Here is a 23083-nt window from a genome sequence, read left to right on the forward strand (position 1 = left end):
ATAGTTAGTAAGTTTGCAGATGACACCAAAATTGGAGGTGTAGTGGACAGCAAAGAGGGTTACCTCAGATTATAACAGGATCTTGATCAGATGGGCCAATGGGCTGAGAAATGGCAGATGGAGTTTAATTTAGATAAATGCGAGGTGCTGCATTTTGGGAAGGCAAATCTTAGCAGGATTTATACACTTAATGATAAGGTTCCAGGGAGTGTTGCTGAACAAAGAGACCTTGGAGTGCAGTTTCATAGCTCCTTGAAAGTGGAGTCGCAGGTAGGGAGGATAGTGAAGAAGGCGTTTGGTATGCTTTCCTTTATTGGTCAGAGTATTGAGTACAGGAGTTGGGAGGTCATGTTGCAGCTGTATGGGACATTGGTCAGGCCACTATTGGAATATTGTGTGCAATTCTGGTCTCCTTCCTATCGGAAAGATGCTGCGAAAGTTGAAAGGGTTCAGAAAAGATTTGCAAGGATGTTGCCAGGGTTGGGGAGCATTTGAGCTAGGGTAGAGGTTGAATTGGGTGGGGCTGTTTTCCCTGGAATGTTGGTGGTTGAGGAGTGACCTTATAGAGGTTTATAAAATCATGAGGGGCGTGGATAGGATAAAGAGACAAAGTCTTTTCCCTGGGGTGGGGGAGACCAGAACTAGAGGGCATAGGTTTAGGGTGAGAGGGGATAGATATAAAAGAGACCTAAGGGGCAACATTTTCACTCAGAGGGTGGTAAGTGTATGGAATGAGCTGCCAGAGGAAGTGGTGGAGGCTGGTACAATTGCAACATTTAAAAGGCATCTGGATGGGTTTATGAATAGGAAGGTTTGGAGGAATATGGGCTGGGTGCTGGCAGGTGGGACTAGATTGGGTTGGGATATCTGGTTGGCATGGATGAGTTGGACCAAAGGGTCTGGTTTCCGTGCTGTACACACACAAAAGAAGTTGCATCAAGACAATGCAGTACACCAGAACTGCAAAAAGAGGAAGAAAAACACCTATACAATGTATTTGCCAAAAACGGATACCCGCGCAATTTCATCAACAGATGCCTAAGGGAAAGACAACGGAACGAGGACATGCCACAACCCAAAGGACTAGCCACACTACCATACATCAAGAGCATTTCCGAACTGACAGCCAGACTACTGCGACCACTAGGACTCATAACAGCACACAAACCAACAGCCACTCTCAGACAACCACTCACCAGAACGAAGGACCATATACCTAGCATGAGCAAAATCAATGTAGTGTACAAAGTCCCATGCAAGGACTGCACAAAACACTACATAGGACAAACAGGAAGACAGCTAACGATCCACATCCATGAACACCAACTAGCCACGAAACAACACGACCAGCTATCCTAAGTAGCCACACACGCAGATGACAAGCAACATGAATTCGACTGGGACAACACTACTATTATAGGACAAGCCAAACAGAGAACAGCCAGGGAATTCCTAGAGGCATGGCACTCATCCACAAACTCCATCAACAAACACATCGACCTGGACCCAATATACCGGCCACTGCAACGGACAGCTGGAACTGACAACCGGAAGCGACAGATTCAAACCACTACAAATGCCGGAGGAAAGATCACAGAAGCGCTTCACAGGAGCTCCCAAGCACTGAGGATGTCACCTAGACAGGGGACAAAACGTCTGCAACACAAATTCCCAGCTCGGCGAACAGAACCACAACAACGTGCTATACATCTCTATGACTCTATGGAATATGCAGTTCCTGAACTCTAGTCAACTGGCCTTTAAAAGATTCCCACATGTCAGATGTGAATTTACCCTCAAATAGTTGTCTCATTCTCCTTTAAGAAATTTTGATATCATTAAAACACACTTTAGAAAAGAAAGTATTTGTCTCTCTGTGGCAGGTTTTGTTCTAGGATTGAACTACAATACTGCAAGCTCTTGTCTTCTTCAAGTATACCATTCAGCAGGAAATAAAGAAACATTTGGCATAGAGTTAGTGGAAGTCCCACTGTGATTAGAATGTGGCAAACTGCTTTTCTCTTTTTTGAGTTCACTCATGGGATGTGGGCATTGCTGGATGGGCCAGCATTTATTGCCCATCCCTGGATGCCATTAAGAAGGTGGCAGTGAGCTGCCTTCTAGAACCGCTGCAGTCCATTTGATGTGAGCAGACCCACAATACTGTTAGGGAGGGAGTCCCAGGAATTTGACCCAGCGACACTGAAAGAACAACAGTATATTTCCAAGTCAGGACGGTGAGAGGCTTAAAGCAGAACTTGCAGCTGGTGGTATTCCCCTGTACCTGCAGCCCTTGTTCTTCTGGATGAAAGTGGTCAAGGGTTTGGAAGGTGCTGACTAACGAACTTTACTGAATTGCTGCAGTGCATCTTGTAGACTTAACACACTGCTACTACCGAGCATTGGTGGTGGAATGACTGAATACTGTGGAAGTAGTGCATATCCAGTGGGCTGCTTTGTCCTGGATGGTGTCCAGCTTCTTGAGTGTTGTCAGGGTTATATTCATCCTGTCAAGTGGGGAGCATTCCCCAGCTTGGAATATTTTACCATGTTAAAGGTTCAAGGTAAATGATAGCTCATGCACGACTTTGATAGATCATGTAAAAAGTTGTTGCAACAGGTATAAAATGTTCAGAGACGAGAGTGTGGTGCTGGAAAAGCCCAGCAAGTCAGGCAGCATCTGAGGAGCAGGAGAATCGACGCATTGGGCAAAACTTCAGAGGCACATCTTACCACTTCTATTCAATAACCAACTTATCTACTCTAGGAGTTGTATTTTGCTTATAGTCTGACCAAAATTATAATTACATAAGTGACTGATAGCATAAAAGAGCTATTTTGGTAGTTGTGAATTATATTTGACAATTAGCTGTAAATAATGATGATTTTAACTCTTTTGAATTTGCTGCCTCCTAGTTATTCCCATGCAGTTCTTTAATTACTTCAATTCTGAGATGGCACTTTCCACAGATCATGTAATCACAGGATAGTACTGTAGTCACAGAAATGGGAATCTCCTCACGTACATTAGCTGTCAGTCTGGCAGCCAAACCAAATGTTGACTTCTGTGCAGTGTGCACCATTATAGTGGAAGGTCTTCACTGTCCTCAAGCAAATTTTGGCATAAAATTGTGTTTCAAAACTATCTAAACTTTCTGTTGTAAATGTGGCTCTGATGGAATCCATTGCACCCCCACCCCCTCATCTCTCTCTCTCTTTCTGTTCATTTGGTATATTTGGTTTCTACTGAATCCACAATAAACTGTCTCATTATAAGTTCATATTATCCAACTCTGCCACCCCTCCCCCTCCACCCCCCCACCCCGAACTTGATTAATTTAGACAAAATAAAATTCAGAAAACAAGAAGAGGATATTACCTGATGTTTGAGAACGACTGAAAATGCTGGAAATATACAGCAGATTCAGCAGGATCTACTACAAAAAGACACGTGACTTAAGTCTAGAAATTTATCAGTGCTGATCATGGGTTACACTGAAATGTTCAACATTTCCGGTTCTTACTTCAAATTTACACCTTCCACAGTTTTCTGTTCACCTCAACTTAGCTAGAGTTTTACCTCTTTGGTCTCCTCAGCCCAGTGGAGGAACAGCACTGACAGGAAATCCTGTGTGGATTTGCTGGACAAAAATGAAATTTATGCTGGCTTTGGGGTCTTTGAAATGAGGAAGAGCATTTGAATCATGAAAATAGCTTGATCAAGGTTCATTATAGGAAAAAAGCAGAATAACAAACAGTGATTAGAGTCTGCAAAAGCTGCAATTTGGCTGAGATATTAGTAAGATGGCACCGGATATGGTCATTTTGGGAAAGCAAATCTTAGCAGGATTTATACACTTAATGGTAAGGTCCTAGGGAGTGTTGCTGAACAAAGAGACCTTGGATTGCAGGTTCATAGCTCCTTGAAAGTGGAGTCGCAGGTAGATAGGATAGTGAAGAAGGCCTTTGGTATGCTTTCCTTTATTGGTCAGAGTATTGAGTACAGGAGTTGGGAGGTCATGATGCGGCTGTACAGGACATTGGTTAGGCCACTGTTAGAATATTGAGTGCAATTCTGGTCTCCTTCCTATTGGAAAGACGTTGTGAAACTTGAAAGGGTTCAGAAAAGATTTACAGGGATGTTGCCAGGGTTGGAGGATCTGAGCTACAGGGACAGGCTGAACAGGCTGGGGCTGTTTTCCCTGGAGCGTTGGAGGCTGAGGGGTGACCTTATAGAGGTTTACAAAATTTTGAGGGACATGGATAGGATAAATAGACAAAGTTTTTTCTCTTGGGTCAGGGAGTCCAGAACTAGAGGGCATAGGTTTAGGGTGAGAGGGGAAAGATATAAAAGAGACCTAAGGGGCAACTTTTTCACACAGAGGGTGGTACGTGTATGGAATGAACTAGCAGAGGAAGTGGTGGAGGCGAGTATAATTGCAACATTTAAAAGGCATCTGGATGGGTATATGAATAGGAAGGGTTTGGAGGGATATGGGCTGGGTGTTGGCAGGTGGGACTAGATTGGGTTGGGATATCTGGTCGGCATGGACGGGTTGGAACGAAGGGTCTGTTTCCGTGCTGTACATCTCTATGACTCTAAAAGAGAAGTTGTTGAGGGTGAGGCTGAGTTTGCCGTACGGAGGAGGGTAGTGGTGGGTGGGAATGATTCAGGCCGTTGCTTCAGGAAGAAGCGGAGAGCCATGAGACCACCCTCTGGGAATGGACTTCGAAAGGATTGCTTGTCCATTGTAAAGAGGAGGCAGCTGGAGCCTGCAAACTGGAAATTCTGGAAGGTGGAACTAGATTGGGTTGGAATATCTGCTCGGCATGGATGGGTTGGACCGAAGGGTCTGTTCCAAGCTGTACATCTCTATGACTCTTTGCAAGCTCCTGCATGCAGATCTAAGTTTCCTATTTCCTATAATCATTCTACACTCTATAAACTTAATAGAACTCATTATTGACTTTCGGTAGGATGTTACTCATGCCCCCCTACATATTAACAGCACAGAGGTGGAATGAATGGATAGTGTCCAGCTCCTAGGCGTGGCCAAGCTTTCTTGGACTCTTCATGTGGACGCACTGGTTACAAAGGCCCAACAATGTCTCTTCTTCCTCAGGCAGCTGAGGAAATTTGGCATGACGGTAAATACCCTTGCCAACTTTTATAGGTGCGCCATCGAGAGCATTCTGTCTGGATGTATCACTACCTGGTATGACAACTGTACCATTCAAGATCGGAGGTGGTTACAGAGCGTGGTGAACTCAGCCCGGACAATCACAAAGGCCAACCTCCCATCTACAGAATCCATCTACCAGGCCCGCTGTCAAGGAAAGGCCACCAGCACTCTTAAAGATCCATTCCACCTACAACCTCTATCATCAGGGTGAAGATTCAAAGCCTAAACACACGCACCAGCTGGTTTCAAAACAGGTTCTACCCTACTGTTGTTAGAATACTGAATGGACTCACAAACTCTTAACATTCACCTGTATCTGTGTTTTTGTTTTTGCCGCTGTTTACCTATTATTTACTTATCTATGTTACTTAACTATGTGATCTCCCTGTATTGCTCGCAAGACAAAGCTTTCCACTGTGCCTCGGTACACGTGACAATAAATTCAATTCAATTCAGGAGAAAATAAACTGCAGATATTCACTGTTTAAATTGATTTAAACTGAGGAGCAAGAGCAGCCAGAATAAAAGATACGTGACAGGTAACAAAAATTCATCTAAAGAATAAACATAATCTTTACATGGCTTTAAAAATACTAGCTGAGCTCCCTGACATGTCCGGACATAACTGTGCCACAAAATGTGATATTGGACAATACAATGAAAAAATTGCAAGTTGAATCTCCCACCTGCCCTGAGTTACAATAGGGCAATACCATGCTCAGCAGGCCAGTCATTTGTGAGAGAAATAAAATAGCTTGCACAAATGAAGGAAATTGAAGATGTCAATGCAAATCTGGAAATATACCATGAGACTGCTCAGAATAAATGCAAATTTAATTTATTTAAATACAACGGTTTATTGTTTCTGCTCATTTAAATCTTCTATAGCTTTTTAATAATCTGCGCCAAGAAATCTGATTGCACTTGTAAAGTGGCTCAATGTGCTCATATTAAAATGAATTTAAACAGCACCTAATATTCATGCTGCCTGCTCATTAAAATCCCACATATGTACAGCCAGGATTAACCTTCAAGCCTGTGGATTATGATTTTGAGTGCTTCAGATACCCCTGAGAGACAGCCAGTACCGCTTAATGGGAAGATACGCTGAGTGCAAAATGAAGGAAGCATTCAAAGGCAGAAAAATAACTTCAACAAGCACCGAGCAACATGTTGATTCTCTGATACCGTCTTGGTGGTCATAATTTTGAACAAAAGGCTTTCCAGACACTTTCCAAGAATTCATCAGATTTACATGGAGTGGAAGTGGCTGGGAAACAGGGGCATGAAGAAACTACTTGACAGCAAGGGAGGGAGGAAAGGAGAAAATTAAAGGCAAGAGAGTGAGAGACCTTTTTGTGGTAATTTTCATTAGAAATGGGTAATGATAGGAAAACCTCGGCTCTTCTCGTTATGTTGCATTGGGAACTGAATCCTGCATTAGAGTCACTTTGTGATCAAACAGCACATTTGATTGTTTTTATTACTATTATTCAACATGATTTTTTTCTTTGTCCTGTGTGAGGGCAATGGCCTTCATATGCTATGTTTACCATCAATTTTTATATACTTACTGGGCTCTGCTGTGTAACATGGGGACCCACAGTTAGCTTCCTCCCTGGAGTAGGGAGACTTCATTCGGCCTACATTTTGCCTCTGTCAGACCCTGCAGACTCTACTGCTTACATATAGGAACACCAGACAACTTCAGGGAGAAGTAGATTTTGATTTCTGCAAAACTTGGATAACTTACCCCAATGACTGTAGGCTTTTACAAACTGTCCCTCCCAGTGGCATAACAGCTCTGCGTAAGTGGTCAAACTATGCCTTTGTAGAAAGGCTGCCGTTAGATGCTTCATTATAAACTGTTACCTGCTCAGCAGGAAATTTGTGCTCTTTGTCTAGCTGTGCAGCAACTGGAGTGAGTTCCTTTTCCGCAAAGCCTCTGCAGGTATCCCGCAGCAACTGATGAGTTTCTGGAAGTTCCACCATCTGATAGACTGTATACAGTTTGCGTAAACATCCTGACCTCACGGCTGCAGGAAGTGGAAATACAGAATAACTGATCAGAAACAGTTGCTGCTATTTGGCATTCTATTTCTTGGCTTAAAAATGTGTTGCTGGAAAAGCGCAGCAGGTCAGGCAGCATCAAAGGAACAGGAGAATCGACATTTCGGGCATAAGCCCTTCTTCAGGAATGAGGAGGGTGTGCCAAGCAGGCTAAGATAAAAGATAGGGAGGAGGGACTTGGGGGAGGGGCGTTGGGAATACGATAGGTGGAAGGAGGTTAAGGTGAGGGTGATAGGCCAGAGAGGGAGTGGGGGCGGGAAGAAGATTGCAGGTCAAGAAGGCGGTGCTGAGTCTGAGGGTTGGGACTGAGAAAAGTTTGGGGGGAGGGGAAATGAGAAAGCTCCCCGAAACGTTGATTCTCCTGTTCCTTTGATGCTGCCTGACCTGCTGCGCTTTTCCAGCAACACATTTTTAAGCTCTCATCTCCAGCATCTGCAGTCCTTACTTTCTCCTATTCTATTTCTTGGTAAAATCTTAAAATGCTTTCATCAATTCTAAGTATTGCACTTATCTGGAAGTCATTGTAAAGGTCAAGCATTATATTGTATTTAAAAGTGCAAACCAGCCAAGTGCTGCATGCAAAAGTTCATCAATTAAAGGCCAATCATCACTGGCGATGTGATAACCATCATTTATTTTCATTGCACAAAAAGAGCAAATTATACTGGTTCTGATACATACAAATGGGGAAACAGTTTGATAGGAGGAAAAACACAGCTTGCCTTCTGAGCAACTGAGCTGCCAATCACAGTTAATCAGGCAGAGATCATCCTTTTCAGCCCTAACCCTTCTCCAGATGGGAGGTTTCCAGTCCTAAATCAAGTGATTAAAGCACCCAGTTGTGTCAAAAGCAATCAACATATAAACTACTACTTGGATATCTTGGATCCTACAATTAGATTAACTTGGCCATGGGATATTAGCCACTGTAACAACTATCACAGTGTTCAAGGGTTCTCTTTATTCATCATAAATCATCTATAACACTGTCTTTCATTCTCTGTATCAGAAAATTTATGTTCGAATACCATTATATATTAAAGTACATAATGTACCAATTCGGGGCAATTCTAAGAATGTTAACGGTTCTACCATCTTTAAACACTGGCAAAGTAAATTGACCCAGTCGAACTTATTGTCAGCTTTAAACCTCAGCTGAATTTCGGATCATTAAAGGAACTTAGTCAGTTTTATCAGCCAAAGATGAGGCGCTAAAGACACCCTCCCCAGCCAGGAGAAAGAACTTTTCTGCAGTCACCCTGTCTAGCCCTTTCTATGTTCCAGTGATATCTCCTCTCATTCTTCGAAATTCAAGAGAATACAGGGTCAGGATCCACAATCTCTCACCACAGAACAGTCCCATCATTCCAGGAATCAGTCTAGTGAAAATCCAATACAAATGAACACCAAGATCGAAGTGAATAATTTTCTCATTTCAGTCCTAATTGATTGACCCTTACCTTGAGACTGTGCCCCTTTGTTCAAGATTCAACTTCCAGAGGAAACAACCTCAATGTCAACCTTGTCAAGCCCATTCAGAACCTTATACAGTACATCTGAATAAGGTTCCTTCTCCTTCTGCTAAATTCCATGAAGATAGACCTAACCAGCTCAACCTATGTAAATAAGAAAAATTCCTCATCAGCCTAGTAAACTTTCACTGAACTATGTCCAATTAAAATGTGCCCCTTTTAAGTAACAAAAACTGCACACAATACTCTAGGTGCAGTGTCATCATTATCCTGTACAGATATAGCAGGACTTCCTTACTTTCAAAATCTGTCCCTCTTGCAATTTAGGCCAACAGTCCCTTTGCTGTCTTAAGTATTTGCACTTGAATGCTGATTTTTGTGATTCATGTACAATGTCTTCCAGGTGGCTTAGCACTGCAGCATTCTGAAATCTCTCTTTATTTAACATTTTGCTTTCTTATTCTTCCTACCAAAGTGGACAACCTCTGATTTCCTCTCATATACTCCATCTATCAAATGTTTGCTCGCTAACCTAACCTCTTTGAAGACCCTTTGTATTCTTAACACAACTTACTTTCCTACCTATCTTTGCACTATCAGCAAATTTGGCCCCAGTACAGTCAGTCGCTTCATCCAGTTTATTAATGTAGATTATAAATAACTGAAGCTTCAGGATTGACAACTGTGGCACTCCACTAGTTACAGATTGCCATCCTGAAAGTAACTCAGTTATGCTAAACAATGTTTCCAATTAGTTAATCCGTCCTAAGTCCATTTTCTTGTGCAGCAGCCTTTGACATAGCCAAAGTCAGAAGTCACAAGACACCAGGTTATAGTCCAACAAGTTTATTTGAAATCACAAGCTTTCGGAACGCTGCTCCTTCATCAGGTGAGGTGACTTCACCTGACAAAGGAGCAGCGCTCTGACAGCATGTGATTTCAAATAAACCTGTTGGACTATAACCTGTTGCTCTGTGACTTCTGACTTTTTCCACCAACCAATCCAACATGGCTTTTACATGGCAATTTAACAAATGCATTTTGGAAATCCAAATACACTGCATTTATTAGTTACCCCTTTATTTATCCTGCTTATAATACCCTCAGGGATCTGCCAACTAGAAATGCCTTGCTAATTCCTACTCTCTAATGTTTCTGTTTGTTAACCATTCCTCCATCCATATTACTCTTAAAAATACGGTCAATTCTTGTATAATGTGATAGTTATTAAAAAAGTTGCACTTTAGAAACAGTGCTTAACATTACAGCCAACACACGTTTTAAAAGTTTATTTTTTAGAAACAGCGTCCCCGATTCTTTAGTCATGTTACAGGGAAAATGTGCATTATAAAGAACAATCTGTAGTCAAAGATTCGCTTCCTCAAAAAGTGGTGGAAACAGATCTCCAAAGACTCTCAACCCTCTGTGAAATAAAAAATGTACTCATCACTGACTTAAAAGGGCGACCTTTACTTTTAATCAATAAATCCAAGTTCTAGATTCTCCGACAACAGGAAACATCTTTTCCACATGAACCTTGTCAAGACCCTTCAGTATATTACATGTTTTATTCAATCCCCATTCCAAGTACAGCTAGTATAGTAAACTTTCTCTGAATTGCTTCAAACATACCTTCATCCTTCCTCAAGTAAGGTGACCAAGATTGTACACTCTGGATGTGGTCTCACTAGTGCCTTGTACAATTGAGGCATAACATCCCAACTTTTGTATTCAATAACCATTGCAACAAATTATAGCAGGAGAAAGTGAGGACTGCAGATGCTGGAGATCAGAGCTTAAAAATGTGTTGCTGGAAAAGCGCAGCAGGTCAGGCAGCATCAAAGGAACAGGAAAATCGACGTTTCGAGCATAAGCCCTTCTTATGCCCAAAACGTCGATTCTCCTGTTCCTTTGATGCTGCCTGACCTGCTGCGCTTTTCCAGCAACACATTTTTAAGAATAAATTATAGCACTCTATTACATTTCTTAATCACTTCCTGTGCCTGCATACTAACCTTAAGCAATTTGTTCACTTGGATACCCAGATCCTCTGCATCTTAGACTTCTGCAATCTCTTACCACTGAGACAATATACTTTATTCTTCCTGCCAAAATGGACAGTTTCACATTTTTCTCGCATTGCACTCCATTCTCAGATATTGGCCCACTCACTTAACCTATCTGTATCTCTTTGTAGCCTCTTTACGTCCTCTGCACAACTGATTTTCCTAACTAACTTTGTGTCATCAACAAATTTAGCAATCACATCTTCTGTCCCTTTATCCAAGTCATTTATAGAAGTTCCAAAATTTTGAGAACCCAGCAGCATTCCCTGTGGTGCATCACTCATTACATCTTGCCAACCAGAAGAGGACCCACTAATGCCTCCTCTCTGATGCTTCCCTATTAGCCAGGTGTTCTTCTAACCATGCCATGGTAATTCAATCCCTTTGAACTTTTATTTTCCATAATAACATTTAATGTTGCAGCTTATCAAATGCCTTCTTGAAATCCAAGTACAGTACAGCCACCACTTTATCTATAGCATATTTTACTTCCTCAAAGAACTCCAATAAGTTTGTTGAACATGCTTTGTTCTCACAATACTATGTTGCCTCTGCCAGATTACTCTGAACTTTTCCAAGTGGTCTAATATAATGGCTTTAACAATAACTTCTAACATCATCCCCATAATAGATGTTAAGATAATTGGCCTGTAGTTTCCTGCTTTCTGCCTCCTTCCCTGTTTGAATACAGGAGTTACATTTTCTATTCTAATGAAGCCTTCCACAATTTTAGAAAATGAAAGCCAAAACATCAACTATCTCACTATCCACTTAACTTTTAAGACCCAAGGATGAAGTCTATCTGGTTCTGGGGAATTCAGCTCACAATAATAAGTTACAAAGTAAGTCAGCTTCAACAATTTGCTCAGTACCACTTCTCTGATGATTGTAATTTACATGTCTCTCCCTCACTTCCATTTCCTAATTTGCAACTATTTGTAGGATGTACCTTCTGAAACAGCTATTTGTCTTCCATCTCCTCATGTTCCATTCATTCTCCAGACCCACATTCCAAATGACAAAGGCTCTCTGTGCTGACTGTTATTCTTTTCACCTATTTAGAGTCTCACTATCTTTTGAAATACTTCTGTTAATCTTCTATTTTAATTTTTCCCATCTTATTTATCTTTTAGTCAATCTTTGCTTTTCTTAACATTGTACCCGTTTTCTGACCTGTTGCCTGTCTAATACACAGTGATATGTTTGTTGTTTCAGTTTGATACAATACTTAACTAATTTAGTTAACCACAGATGGTAGGCCTTCCACTCAGCATTTTTATTACTCAATGAAATGCATCTACTTGGTATATCCTGAAATATCTCCAATAAGTGGCTGTTATTGTTTCTCTATTGGCCTCTCTCTTGCCTTATTTGTCAATTCAATGTGCTAGTGCTGTTTTATGGCCTGAAATTGTCCTTATTTAAGTTTAAAACACGAGACTTTGACCTATTACCTCTCCCTCAAATTGAATGTAAAATTCAATCATAATATGAGCACTGCTATCTGTGGACACCTTCACTTTGAGGCTATTAATTTATCTGATCCTGTTGTGAAATCCCAGGTACATAGTTTGCAGCATTGTCTGTTCTCTGGTGGGCTGCAGAACACACTGTTCTAAGAAACTATTCCACAAACATTCTATGAAATCTTGTTTTAGGCTACCTTTGCATATTTGATTTTTCCAGTCTATATGTAGATTAAATTCTCCATGATTATTGCATACCTTTTCGATAAGCTCCCATTATTCATTCATTTACACTTCTTCCACTATGTCATTACTGTTTGAGAGCTTATACATCACTCCCACAAGTGATTTCTCGTCTTTTATCATTTCTCATCTCATCCAAACCATTCAAACATGCTCTTCTCCTGAAGTTGGGTCATTCCACTCTAATGTGTAAATTCTATGATTAATAACCCATGTACCTTTTCCTAGCTAACGCTCTATCTAATAATGCCCTGTATCTTTCAATATTCAGGTCCCATTCTATATCATCCTGCAAGTATATCTCGTTAACTGCTATCAGATCTTAATCAATTAATTCTATTTACGCTGTCAGCTCAAATACCATTTGTTCCAACTGCCACAGGCATTCAGATTCAGAGTCTTTAGTTTTGTCCTGGTTTTACTCAATTTGGAATTTTTATGCTGCCTTCTATAATTAGAGTCATTAAGGTCTACAGCACAGAAAAAGGCCCTTTCGCCCATCGAGTCTGTGCCAATCACTGACCCCTCCATCAAGGGGAAATGTTTCTTCCCATCTACCCTGTTTATGCCCCTCATAATTTTATACATCTCAATCATATCCCCTCTCAATCTCCTCTGTTCCAAGAAAAGCCAACTCTAGTCTGTCCAATTTTATTTTATACCTGAAACTCTCTGGCCCAGACACCATCCTGGTAAAAATTCTCTGACTGCTCTCCAGTACAATCACATTCCACCTATAATGTGAATTTCAGAACTGCACACACTACATTAGCTGTGGTCTAACCAATATTTTAAACAGTTCCAGCATAACCTCCCAGCTCTTAAACTTTATGTCTTGGCTAATAACAGAAAGTACCCAAATACCTTCTTAATCATTTTATCTTACCTATCCCATTAACTTAAGGGACCAGTGGCCAAGCACACCAAGTCACTCTGATCCTTTTTGCTTCCCAGAGTTCTACTGTTCATCATAGAGTCATAGAGACCTGCAGCATAGAAAAAGGCCCTTCGGCCCATCACATCCACATCAAAAGCATCCAGCTAATTATTCTAATCCCATTTTCCAGCATTTGGCATGGCTTAGTGTCACAGGCGCACATCTAAATACTTCTTAAATGTTATGAGGATTTCTGCCTCTACCACCCATATAGGCAGTGAGTTGCAGATGCTCACCAACCTCTGGTGAAAACATTTGTCTTCACATCTCCTGTAAACCTCCTGCCCCTGGTCATTAATGCCTCCATCAAGGGAAAACGTTTCTTCTTGTCTGCCCTATTATGTTCTTCTTAATTTTATACATCTCAATCATGTCCCCTCTCAATCTGTTCTAAGAAAAGCCAACCCCAGTCCATCCAATCTCTCTTCATTACTGAAACTCTCCAGCCCAGGCACATCCTGGTAAATCTCCTCTGCACCGCTTCACATTCCTCCTGTAATGTGGATCCCAGAACTGCAAACAATTGTAGCCTAACCAATGTTTGATACAATCTCAGTGTAACCTCCCAGCTCTTAAACGCTATGCCTCAGCTAAACAAAGCAAGTACCTCATATACCTTCTTAACCTCTTTACCCAAATGTCCTTAAGGGACTGGTGTACATGTGCACCAAAATCTCTCTGATCCTCAATGCTTCCCAGGGTCCTACCATTCATCACGTCATGTCAGTCTTGCCCAAGTGCATGATTTCACACATCCAATTGAATTCCATTTGCCACTCATCAGTTTATCTTACCAGCCTATGTAAATCCCTGTAATCTAAAGACTATCCGCCTTACTATTTATCACCATATCAATTTTTATGTAATTCGTAAACTTACTGATCAACCATCATTCAAGTTTAATTCATTTATATAAACCACATTTAGTACGAGCCCGTACACTAATTTCTGTGAGACCCCGTTAGACACAAAGTTCCAGTCACAGACACACCCTTACACCATCGTCCTCAGCTTCCTGCCACTCAACCAATTCAATATCAATCTGCCAAATTTCCTTTTATTTGCTGGGCTCTTACCTTCACTATCAGTCTCCCTTGTGGGAACTTATTCAAAGCCTTACTGAAGTCCAGGTAAACTACGCCTCTTCCAGTTTGGATTCATCTGCAAACTTAACCACATTAGACACTGTTTTGGAATGCAGGTCATTATGTCCCTTTCCTTACTACATCTTCTCAACCTGAATCAACAAGCATGCATTTTATTTCTATTCTTCCATAGTTTCTTGTCCATTCCTTGGATTTATCCTGGAATGCCAAACATACGTTTAACTCAAAGAAACATAGGAAGGAGTAGGCCATTCAGCCCCTCAAGCCTTTTCCACCATTCAATGATTGGTGTTTGGCCCATGTCTTTGGCCCATGTTCCTTAATACCTTAGATAAATTTTGGTTAAGCAATCTCAGATTGAAAATTAACAACTGATCTAGTATCAACTGCAATTTGTAGAAGACAGTTCCAAATCTCTACCAACCTTTGCATGAGATGAAGTGTTTCCTATCATCTCTTCTGAACAGTCTAGCCTCAATTTTTAGACTCAGCCCCCTAACATTGTTTTTTGAAGAACTCTGTCAAATGTCATCGAAAAAGTTTCAATGGGCTGTATTGTCAGGCTCCCTGTTGTCCTCTTGGGTTGTCATTGGCTCAAAAAAAAGACATCCCATAATAGGATTCTAGCCTTTTACAGTTTGTTGGACCAATGGCCTCCTTCTGGTCCTACATCTTATGGTCTACACTGCTTCAATAAAAAACAAAATATTTTAAATGCTGAAAATCTGGAACAAATTCCAGATTTTTCCAACATAATTCTGAAGAAACTCAGCACTCTATGACTCTAAATCTGGCAGCAGTGCAAAGAATGAGCTGCTAGAGGAAGTGGAAGTGGTGGGTACAATTACAACATTTGAAAGTTTATTTAGCATTCTGAATGGCCTGGACAGAGTAGATACTGGGAAGATGTTTCCATTGGTAGGAGAGACTAGCACCCGAGAGCACAGCCTGAGGGTAAAGGGAAGATCTTTTAGAATGGAGATAAGGGAAAGTTCTTCAGCCAGAGAGTGGTGAATCTTTGGAATTCAGTGTCAGAGAAGGTTGTGGAGGCCAGGTCATTAAGTATATTTAAGATAGGTTCTTGAGAATCAAGGGGATCAAGGTTTACAGGGAGAAAGGGATTGAGAAACTGATCAGCCATGATTGAATGGCAGAGCAGACTCGTGGCAACAAAGAACCAAGAAAATTACAGCACAGGAACAGGCCCTTCGACCCTCCAACCCTGTGCCGATCCAGATCCTCCACCTAAATCTGTTGACTATTTTCTAAAGGTCTGTATCCCTCTGCTCCCTGCCTATTCATGTATCTGTCCAGATACATCTTAAATGACACCATCATTCCTGCTTCTACCACCTCAGCTGGCAACACAGTCCAGGCACCCACCATGGACTGAATGGCCTAATTTCTGCTCCTATTTCTTATGGTCTAAAAGGCATCTGGGTGGGTACCTGAATAGGAAAGGTTCAGACGGTTATGAGCCAAATGCTGGCAAATGGAATCACATTAGGATGTTCGGTTGAACGGAAGAGTCTGTTTCTGTGGTGTATGACTCTGCCTGTACAGAGCGAAACAAAGTTAACCTTTCAAGCTCAATACAGTTAGAACTGAAGTGAGGTGGAAAGTACACAATTCCACCCCACTTTTCAGTTTTAAGTGGAGTATATCAAACTCGAAACATTAAGGCTGTTTTTCTGTCTTCTCAGATGCTGTCAAACCTGACTGCTCCAGCACTTAGTTGATGGTTACTGTACACTTTGCCCATTTCAGTTGGACATCATTTACTCGGATTTGAGCTATCGTCACTTCTTCGTTTATCTACCTAAAAGCAGTGACTACATTTTAGAAGTAACTCGCCGATTACGGCATTCTTTTGTGATGTCCTGGAGACGTGAAAGAGGTGAGAAAAATGCAGTTTCCAATGGAAATTGGGTCGCATTTCCATTGCATAGTAAAGCCTTAGTGGCACTGTACCACTTGCTCACATAAACCTGCAGTTTTCATCTGTTTATCGGAACCTAACCGTTGTCGTTAATCCAGCCTTTTGAATTCCTGGATGCAAGTAAGTCTGTGAATGCAGGAGCTCGGGCCTTGGGAGCAGTCAGTGGGTGAAAGGGCAGCACTCCACCGGGAATGACAGCAGCCGCCGCCCATCAGGCTCAGGCTGACCCTTCCGCAGGTGGTCCGTGTCCGCGGCGGCTGGAGCTCTGGCTTGGTCCCAGGTCCTCACCCCAAACCCCTGCTTCCTTTCAGAGGTTTAGCTCTTGTTAAACTCACTCATTGCTCTGGGGATTCTCCACAGCAGCGAACCCATCCCTGCAGGCGTCCTGTGCATCCCGCACTGCGTCCCCCCCCGGCCGCTCCAGGCCGCACTGCAGCGTTCCACACCCAGAGCCCAACAATAATTCCGCCTTGAGAAGCTGTCGGTGGTAGTGCGGTGTCCTCTCTCACATTAAAATACAAGGATATATTATTTAAATATTAACACCGTTTTTTTCCCCTCTCCTCAGACCTGCCAAACCTGATGTTTCCATTGTACCAAACATTAATATGGATTTTCATTTTATAATTATTGCAAACGATTAGTTAGATAAGTTCCACTTGGAGAAAGCGGAACATCAGAGTCTCTACAGTGTGGAAGCACTCTATTCAGCCCAACAAGTCCACAGCTACCCTCTAAACAGCATCCCCCCCCCCCCCCCACACACACAAAGCCACCCCCGTCTTCTCCACTCCTGTAACCCTGCATTTCCCATGGCTAACCCAACTAGCCTGTACATCCCTGCACACTATGGGCATTTAGTACCATAAGGAAATCCACCTAACCTTCTCATCTTTGGGCTGGGGGAGGAAACCGGAGCACCTGGAGGATACCCATGCAGACAGTCACCCAGGCTAGAATTGAATTCAGGTCCCTGGTGTTGCGAGGCAGCTGTACTCATCACTGAGCCACCATGCCATCTCACAGCATAGAAACAGACACTTTGGTCCAACTCATCCCCAACCAGATATCCTAAACTGATCTAGTCCTATTTGACCCATATCCCTTCAAACCCTTCCTATTCATGTTCCCAGACAGATGACATGGATACAGCAGGATGAAGAATGGATGTTGCAGGATCCAGGATTTATTTCTTTCATTAAGAACAGGCAAGGCGATAACAGAGGGGGAAGGCGTGGCCTTGTTAGTCAAGGTGGCTGAGAGAACTTTTGATGAGGACTCAGCCCACATTACCGCTGTAGATGAGGTTAGAAACAGGAGAGGTCACACTGCTTGGAGTTTTTTTATAGGCCTCCACAGAGTTCCAGAGAGGTGGAAGAGAGGATTAGCAAAATTATTCTGGGTAGGAGTGAAAGGAACAGGATGGTCATTATGGTGGACTTTAACTTCCCCAACATTGACTAGAAATGCTATAACTCTAGTACATCGGATGGATCAGTTTTTGTCCAATGTGTACAGGAGGGTTTTCTGACACAGTATGTCGAAGGGCCAACAAGAGGGGAGGCCACACTGGATCTGGTGCTTGGTGATGAACCAGGCCAGGTGTTTGATTTAATTGTAAATGAGCACTTTGGAGAGAGAGTGACCATAATTCAGTTAAGTTTAGTTTAGCAATTCAAAGGGATAGGTACATACCACAGGTCAAGAGTTATCAATAGGGCAAGGGCAATTATAATGCGATTAGGCAAGAATTAGAATGCATAGAATCGGTAGCAAAATGCAGGGGATGCAGACAATGGAAATATGGAGCTGATTTAAGGAATACATATTTCGTATCCTTGATAGGTATGTCCCTGTCAGGCAAGAAGGAAGTGATAAAATAAGGAAACCGTGGTTTACTACAGAAGTTGCATCTCTTGTTAAGCAGAAGAAGGAGGCTTGTGTGTTGATGAGGCAAGATGGTTCAAAGTTGCAGATGGAGAGTTGCAGATCAGCTAGGGATTTAAAGAGGGAGATAAGAACTGCAAAGAGAGGACACGAGCAGTCTTTAGCAAATAGAATAAAGCTTTCTACAGGTATGTGAGGAATAAAAGGATGATTAGGGTAGGAATAGGGCCAGTCAAAGACAGAAGTAGGAACCTTGTGGAGATTGGAGAGATACGAAATGAACATTTCTCATCGGTTTTCACTCAGGAAAAGGAGAATATTGTAGAGAAGAACAACGAGGTATGCGATATTAGACTTGAAAGGATCGAGGTTAGTTACGAACAGCCATTATCAATTCTAGAAGGAGTGAACAAAGACAAGTCCCCTGGGCCGGATGGGATTTATCAGAGGATTCTCTGGGAAGTTAGGGAGGAGATAGCAGAGCCTTTGGCTTTGATATTTGAGTCATCATTGTCTACAGGTTTAGTACCAGAAGACTGGAGGATTGCAAATGTTGTGACCTTGTTCAAAAAGGGCAGTAGAGATGACCCAGGTAATTATAGACCAGTGAGCTTTATTTCTGTTGAAGGAAAGGTCTTGGAAAGAATTATAAAAGATAAGATTTATAATCATCTAGCAAGCAACAATTTCATTTCAGATAGTCAACATGGTTTCGTCAAGAGCAGGTCGTGTCTCACAAACCTCATTTGAGGTTTTTTTTGAGAAAGTGACCAAGCATGTAGATGAGGGTAGGGCAGTTGACGTGGTATACATGGACTTCAGTAAAGCCTTTGATAAGGTTTCACATGGTAGGCTATTGGAGAAAATGCAAAGACATGGAATTGAGGGTGATTTAGCAGTTTGGATTAGAAACTGGCTTTCTGAAAGAAGGTAGTGAGTGGCGGTTGATGGAAAATATTCAGCCTGGAATCCGGTTACTAGTGGTGTGCCACAAGGATCTGTTTTGGGACCACTGCTGTTTGTCAGTTTTATAAATTACTTAGACACAGGCATAGGCGGATGGATTAGTAAATTTGCAGACGACACTAAAGTCGGTGGAGTAGTGGACAGTTTGGAAGAATGTTACAGGTTGCAGGGGGACTTGGATAAACTGCAGAATTGGTCTGAGAAGTGGCAAATGGAGTTCAATGCAGCTAAAATGTGAGGTGATGCACTTTGGGAAGAATAACAGGAAGACAGAGTACTGGGTCAATGGAAAGATTCTTGGTAGTGTGGGTGTCCAGAGGGATCTTGGAGTCCATGTACATAGATTCCTGAAAGTTGCCACCCAGGTGGATAGTGCTGTTAAGAAGGCATACGGTGTGTTAGATTTCATTCGTAGGGGGATTGAGTTCCGGAGCCGCAATATCATGCTGCAACTATACAAAACGCTAGTGCAGCCACACTTGGAATATTGTGTACAGTTCTGGTCCCTATATTTTGAGAAGGATGTGGAAGAAATGGAAACGGTGCAGAGGAGATTTACCAGGATGTTGCCTGGTCTGGAGGAAAGGTCTTATGAGGAAGGGCTGAGAGACATGAACCTGTTCTCATTGGTAAGAAGGCGGCTAAGAGGGGATTTGATAGAGACAGACAAGATGATCAGAGGATTAGATAGGGTAGACAGTGAAAGTCCTTTTCCTCGGACGTTGACGTCATCATGTACAAGAGGGCATAACTACAAATTGAGGGGTGAAAGATTTAAGACAGACGTCAGAGGCAGGTTCTTTATGCAGAGTGTGGTAAGGGCGTGGAATGTCCTACCTGCTAATATAGTCAACTCAGCCACATTAGGGAGATGTAAACAATCCTTGGATAAGCACATGGATGATTTTGGGATTTTCGGACAAGCTGAGAATAGTTTACAGGTTGGCGCAACATTGAGGGCTGAAGGGCCTGTTCTGCGGTGTATTGTTCTATGCCTTTTAAATGTTGTAATTGTACCCACATTCACCATAGCCTCTGGCAGCTTGTTTCATTATCTACACCAACATATTTATATACCTCTAATTTTATAAGATACCTCAAGATGCTTTGCAAGAGCACGATCTAAACTAAAATACACCATGCCACATGAATTTTATTAGATAAAAGTTTGGTCAAAGGGATAGATGCTATAAAGTATTGAATTAGGAAAACAAGTCAATGGGGCATAGGAAGGAATTCCAGTGCTCCAGAGGGTTCAGGCAGCGGAAGTTAATGCAGTGGAGCAATTAAAATTGGGAATGCTCAAAAGGTCAAAACTATAGAACACACTGTTTAGGATATTATAAGGCTAGATAACAATGGAATAGAAAAAGACTATAGTAGGATTTGAGACCAAGGGTGCAAACAAGAATATTTGAGTATTTTGCCTCCTTTAGTGGATTGATAAGAATGTTGATTTAATCTTTAAAGCTTTGAGATATAAATACAGTAGATGTTTTCCATGTTTTTTGTAACCCTGTTAGAAAAAATCATTTTGGGTCATGGTCTGCAACATTTGGTGTGACTATGAGACATGTAAGGCATAGAAGAAATAAAATTGGAGCCAAATATGACTGGAGGAATAAAAAGTAAAAACTACTTAGGACAAAATTTTAAACTTACATACAGAACAAGTCAACACTGCAGCAATAGAAAACAAAACCTATACGTTCTACTGTAGAAACTGCACTATGATACAGGTTCTTAAGAAAATACAATTTTCTTTTTAAGGGAGCTGTCCTTTCAATAACAAATTATAGTTTTAATTGACCTAGGAATACAGTTTCAAGTCAGCACTTGAAGGCACCCAGGAGATGCTGGATTCAAGACAATATCAGTTATTGTTTTGGCTGCTGTAGGTTGGCAAAGTGGGGACAGATTAAGAAAGGATACCTTCTTCATGGCAAATTACTTGTTCCACATGTTTCTGGAATTGAATCAAGATCATGGTTTAAGAAAACAAAAAGTGAGCAACATTTTCTCCTCCACAGAGTCTGTTACTGATATTGGATAAAAATGATTCATGCCTCCTCTGATCCCATATCATATAAAAGTTCCAGGACTTGTTCTTCTTATTTTTGAACAGCTTAGGAGCTGAGATATCAGTCAGAATCACCTAATATAGAATATATTTGAAAACTACCAGCAACTGGAGGAAGCAATGTACATGTGCAGAAAATAAGGACTGACATGCATCCAAAGTTCTATAATGGTGCTTGGGCAGAAACAGGAAAGATGAATAGATCAAATACGTATAAATTAGTGTTGGAAATATCTTGAATGTTTTAATGAAGATCTTCCATCATACGGATATCCTGCAAGTTAGACAAAAGTTCTGCAATGAAGATGCCCACTCACGTTAAATGTTGTGTAGTGTTATGGTTTAAGCACCAAAGTACAACCTAGTAGTTTTTTGTAACAGAGATTGAGAATGGGCTTTAACGTATCTGTTAACATACAGGATAACCATCTTATGTTCTCTTCAGAGGCACACAAACTTCTTATGCTTCAGAGACTGAAACAAGTTTTGCGACTAACTGTTTTAGAATGTAAGTTTGTTTCCTGAGCTGGAGAGTTCATTTTCAGACATTTTAATCACCATACTAGGTAACATCATCAGTGATGAAAATGTGTTGCTGGAAAAGCGCAGCAGGTCAGGCAGCATCCAGGGAACAGGAGAATCGACGTTTCGGGCATAAGCCCTTCTTCAGGAATGAGGAAAGTGTGGCTAAGATAAAAGGTAGGGATGAGGGACTTGGGGGAAGAGGCGTCGGAAATGCGATAGGTGGAAAGAGGTCAAGATGAGGTTGATAGGTCAGACTGGGGTGGGGGCAGAGAGGTCAGGAAGAAGATTGCAGGTTAGGAAGGCGGTGCTGAATTCGATGGATTTGACTGGGACAAGGTGGAGGGGGGGGAAATGAGGAAACTGGTGAAATCAGAGTTCATCCCTTGTGGTTGGAGGGTTCCTAGGTGGAACATCATCAGTGAGCCTCCGGTGAAGCACTGGTGTTATGACCCGCTTTCTATTTATGTGTTTAGGTTTCCTTGGTTTGGTGATGTCATTTCCTGCTCTTTTTCTCAGAGGGTGGTATATGGGGTCCAAGTCAATATGTTTGTTGATAGAGTTCCATTTGGAATGCCATGCTTCTAGAAATTCTCATGCGTGTCTGTTTGGCTTGTCCTCGACTTGGATCCCATTTACCACCCTCTGAGAAAAAGAGCAGAAAATGACATCACCAACCCAAGGAAACCTCAACACATAAATAGAAAGCGGGTCATACCACCAGTGCTTCCCGGATGCTCACTGATGATGTTACCTAGTATGGTGAAGAAATGCTGAAAATGAACCTTCCAGCTCAGTGAGCAAACTTACATCCAGAAACTCAACCTGAGCTACAAATCTTATCAAAACTCGCTAACTAATTGTTTTACCCTGGTGACTCACATGCCAGGAGGATTTCTGAGCTCCACCTTTTCAACTTGATGAAGAACACCCCTGATAGGGAGGAACCTTTCCATTGGCACTGTTAGATGAGAATGTGAATTCTCGAAGAACCTAATCAACAACGCTGTGCTTATAAAGCCAAACACCTAAAATCTAATATAGTATAGACTTGTTCCAGTCCCACTCACTAGCTATATGAATAAAAAACCCTTTTGTCAAGAAGAACAAAATGCTGTTCAAATATTTGGAATATTTCAATAAATA

At 41.7% G+C, this 23083-nt stretch overlaps 1 protein-coding gene across 4 annotated transcripts in view; it reads right to left on the reverse strand.

Moving 5' to 3' along the window:
• Positions 1 to 16900, reverse strand: part of acads (acyl-CoA dehydrogenase short chain) — a 216429-nt gene extending 199529 nt beyond the window's left edge. The window contains exons 1-2 of one of the 4 annotated variants that reach the window (XM_043715933.2): positions 16818 to 16900; positions 7056 to 7219 (exon numbers count right to left, since the gene is read on the reverse strand). In XM_043715933.2, the coding sequence (XP_043571868.1) occupies positions 7056 to 7219; positions 16818 to 16875 (222 nt within the window). In that variant the 5' untranslated portion in view covers positions 16876 to 16900. Of the gene's footprint in view, positions 1 to 7055; positions 7220 to 14513; positions 14578 to 16525; positions 16736 to 16817 lie in introns of those variants that run through there. The other 3 variants (XM_088000131.1, XM_088000132.1, XM_043715936.2) reach the window with 3 other exon arrangements.
• Between the last annotated feature and the right edge of the window lie 6183 nt (positions 16901 to 23083).

The sequence above is a fragment of the Chiloscyllium plagiosum genome, unplaced genomic scaffold (assembly GCF_037043375.1).
Source record: "Chiloscyllium plagiosum isolate Xiang-an unplaced genomic scaffold, Cpla_swu_hap1 HiC_scaffold_24, whole genome shotgun sequence".
NCBI lineage: Eukaryota > Metazoa > Chordata > Chondrichthyes > Orectolobiformes > Hemiscylliidae > Chiloscyllium > Chiloscyllium plagiosum.